The following is a 3,600-nucleotide window of genomic DNA, read 5'->3' on the forward strand; positions in this document are numbered from 1 at the left end:
GTCACTCACAGAAGGCACACCTGAGGGAGGAACAGTCGGTCAGTTAGAGGGGCACCCTCACGCCTGGGGGAGGACGAACCCCACCCAGAGCGGACGGAAGACCCCGAATACAATTGGACATACCGGGTATCGGGCGCCCTCCTCCACACTCGACGGATCGAGTGAGGAGAAGGACCCCGATAACCCCCCCCGCAGGGGGAAGGCGCAAACCGTGGGGGCTGAGCTGGAGGTAGGAAGGATGACGAGGTATCCGTCACCAAAGGAGTCGATGGAGAGCTTTCCGACGACTCCTTGGTCGATCTACGCCTCTTCCTACCTTCGTACAGCACCCACTGCGCCTCGGACCAATTCACACACATTACATGGTTCGGTTCGGGAACACTCGCGCCCCGACACCGATAACATAATTCATGTGGATCTATATCAGGATAATGAGCGGAATCCGCCGCATTTACGCCCCTCCAGCCCGTGACACACTCTACGGGCAGCTTGGTGGGCGCAGCGAAAGCTCTTCAGATCCATATTCAATTTACTTCACAATCAATGAAAATGAAAAAAAGAGTACTTACAATTTCATTCAAAACCACAAACAAACCAGTCAGAAGAAATTGTAAACATCCAAAGCACACGACGAAATAGCGGGCAGAGCGATGACGAGCACGTCCTGTCACACCACGGCCGAAAGCAAAAGTGATTCTTCACCGCCGCGCGCACGATCGGACAAGCAGTTAACTACCGTTCTCCCCTTGTTCGAAGCTTACGACCGTCCCAGCTGCCGCTAGTTACCTTCTATTGTTAAAGGACCGAGGGTTTGTATTACGTATCGGAACAAACGTGCTTGCACTGTCTCTGAAACCCATAGTAGACATGCTGCTTAGTTGTCAATCAAGTTTTTATAACCAAGTATTTTTTACAAGCTAGCTATTGAATAATTATTTTTATTTTTCTCAGTCAAACATATGCCCCTCAATGCTAACTTTCCTCTTTTAACGACTTTTCTGGTCATTGCAAATTCGGCCCCATAATTTCTTATGGTGCGAAAAACAGACAGAGGCCCATGGACCGAAAACGATTGCGTCACACTACGGCGATAATCCAGCAGTAAACATCTTCATATATCCAAAAAGTAAATAATAAAGATATATATGCGCATTACGATTATAACAATTACATGTATAGCTGATAACAATCTGCATGAATAACTGGTAAACTGTTCTGCAATGACAGTTGAGTATAGCAATTATTTACAATAGGTACGAAAGTCAAGATGTCGTGACGTCATAATACAGAACTTAAAAGAACGTTCTAATTCAGAAAAATAATTACTTAAATTTGAGTCAGAGTCGAGTTACTTTTTCAATAACGAATATTTTCAAATTAATCATCATAAATATGTAAAATATTGATGTTTTACTACTTATTTAAAAATTAGCTAAGAGCACGCTTCTCGTCATCTTCTACCAAAACAGCTGTTTACTCCTGCTTGTTTGTTATGAGAAATGTGTTTCGATTGTTGTGATAAAAGTGCTCCAGCGTCTGTGGGTACAAGTGTGTGCGGATTTATCACAGGAAATGGAAAGTTTGTTGACACAAGCGACTCTGTAAACATCGAAATGGCGTCAATCTTCGAAACATTTTTAGTTGTAAGTAAAAATTTCTAAGCGTTTTGGTGAGATTTCCACTGCCGTGGGCGCCATTTTCAGTACCCTCTGTTTAAATCTTAAAATTTGGCCTTAATTTTCTAAACTTTGGTAGAAAATACTTACTTCGAAAGGAGAGTAGAGGTCTTTAGCTCCGTTTCTCACCAACAACAAGTCGCGACTGATGCCCATCTCGGGTGTCAGGACGCGTTATAATGTACTTTTTCGGAGGGTGGCAAACATTGATTGTAGGTGGCCTGGTTGGCCTGCCGTGGTAATCTACCCTATATATACGTACATATTACAGCAATTTTATCATTACTGCATTACTATGACAACTAGAATTCATCGAAACAGTTTGTAAATGCATCGGCGTATGTATGACGTTACATATATACATATATACGCTATCATTGTTCAAATGAGTGCTGGGAAGGTTGGGGAAAGATGGTGGCCGTCACTGATGAGAACCGTCCATGCAAAACGTAGCCGCCATATTGGATTTCAAAACTGCCTTGAAAACATATTTTACGAAGAGCTCACATGCTTATTTTAGTTCGTATGGGGCTTTCATCTATCACATTATGTTGACGAAACTTCAGTCTTTTAAATGGTATGCTTAGAGTTGCAATTGTATTCTTGTTTCACCAATTAAATATCGAGTGAATAAGACCCGTCCACCGTGATGAGGGTTGGCCTGCCGTGATGTTCTACCCTATATTGACGACACTTCAATCTTTTGAATGGTATGCTTAAAGATGTAATTGTATTCTTGTTTCACCAATTAAATATCAAGTTAATAAGGATGATCTATGCGATGACAATGGATCCCCTGCGGTGTTTCCCCCTAGTCCCCAGTAAGCATACAGTATTTTACATTAGCTAAAATAAACAACAGTAGAGAGAGAGAGAGAGAGAGAGAGAGAGAGATTTACCCAATCACACAAAGAATACTGTTACGTTAGATTACCTAGGTAGGTAGATTGCACCACCAGGTACCAGTATTGGTTTATGATTAAAAGCCCAAATTATCACAGCAAATGTTTAGGAAATACAGAGTATAAAACAAATAAACAAAATGCCATAAGCTACATTGGCTAATCAAACAAGAAACTGGGTCTAAATGGTTGGCTAGAAATCATATCGTAAGCCTCCTGTAATAAATATTAAGCGTAAGGTTATGATAAAAGATGCTAATCCTTCAGTATACCAAATGTATCTTTGTTCGAACCGGCTAAGCCCATCTCAAGCCCGTCTCCCTATGGCCCCTTGACTACGCCCTCCTACGGTTAGCCTAACAAAACAAAGACCCTATTTTCCGTCCCACAACGACAATAACTGGTAAAATAAGTACAGCAGAAATGCTACTGATATCAATTAAAGGACAAGAAGATATTACCTGTAGATAGTGTCCAACGAAGACTCGTGGAAATCTAGGGTCCTACACACGGCCGATGTCCTTAGTTTTGCGAATTCATTAATGGCACTGATGTAGCTCTCCTGCTCCGCCGTCTGATATCTCGAAGTTATCAAATTCTTCAGGGGCTTGAGGATGTCTATATCCGAAGCCTTCTTCAGGGGAACACCAACAGTTTCGGTGGTGGATGACATGACGGGATTTGATCAGGTTGCGGAGAGATAATTCACCAGACACACAATCTTTCATATGAGAGTGACGTCATGGCTAAACAACTGCGAGTAGACTCGTTTCGGCTTTCATCAATTTCCTCTAAGTTTACTGTTAGATGGTGCTGATACCTAAAACAAAAAATTAAAAATTAAATTGTATTAATTTACTACCATTTCATGTACCAATATAGTTTGCCTCTCTTATACCAAACTAGTAAAACTACACATGCACAAAACTAGCGTACGAGCCTCTTCAAAGTGAGTAATGCACTGTGTCATTTCCGTATGATCGTCTTTTTCATTTGTAAGAACCTGCTCAAGAACGTACTAA

General features: G+C 41.6%; 1 protein-coding gene across 1 annotated transcript in view; it reads right to left on the minus strand.

Annotated features, from left to right (window-relative positions):
• LOC135206214 (programmed cell death 6-interacting protein-like) overlaps window positions 1-3,398 on the minus strand; it is a 33,093-nt gene extending 29,695 nt beyond the window's left edge. Inside the window, exon 1 of the mRNA XM_064237556.1 lies at window positions 3,040-3,398. Coding sequence (XP_064093626.1) covers window positions 3,040-3,251 — 212 coding nt within the window. The 5' untranslated portion in view covers window positions 3,252-3,398. The remainder of the gene's footprint in view (window positions 1-3,039) is intronic.
• Window positions 3,399-3,600: the final 202 nt, after the last annotated feature.

This window comes from Macrobrachium nipponense, chromosome 29 (assembly GCF_015104395.2).
Source record: "Macrobrachium nipponense isolate FS-2020 chromosome 29, ASM1510439v2, whole genome shotgun sequence".
Lineage (NCBI taxonomy): Eukaryota > Metazoa > Arthropoda > Malacostraca > Decapoda > Palaemonidae > Macrobrachium > Macrobrachium nipponense.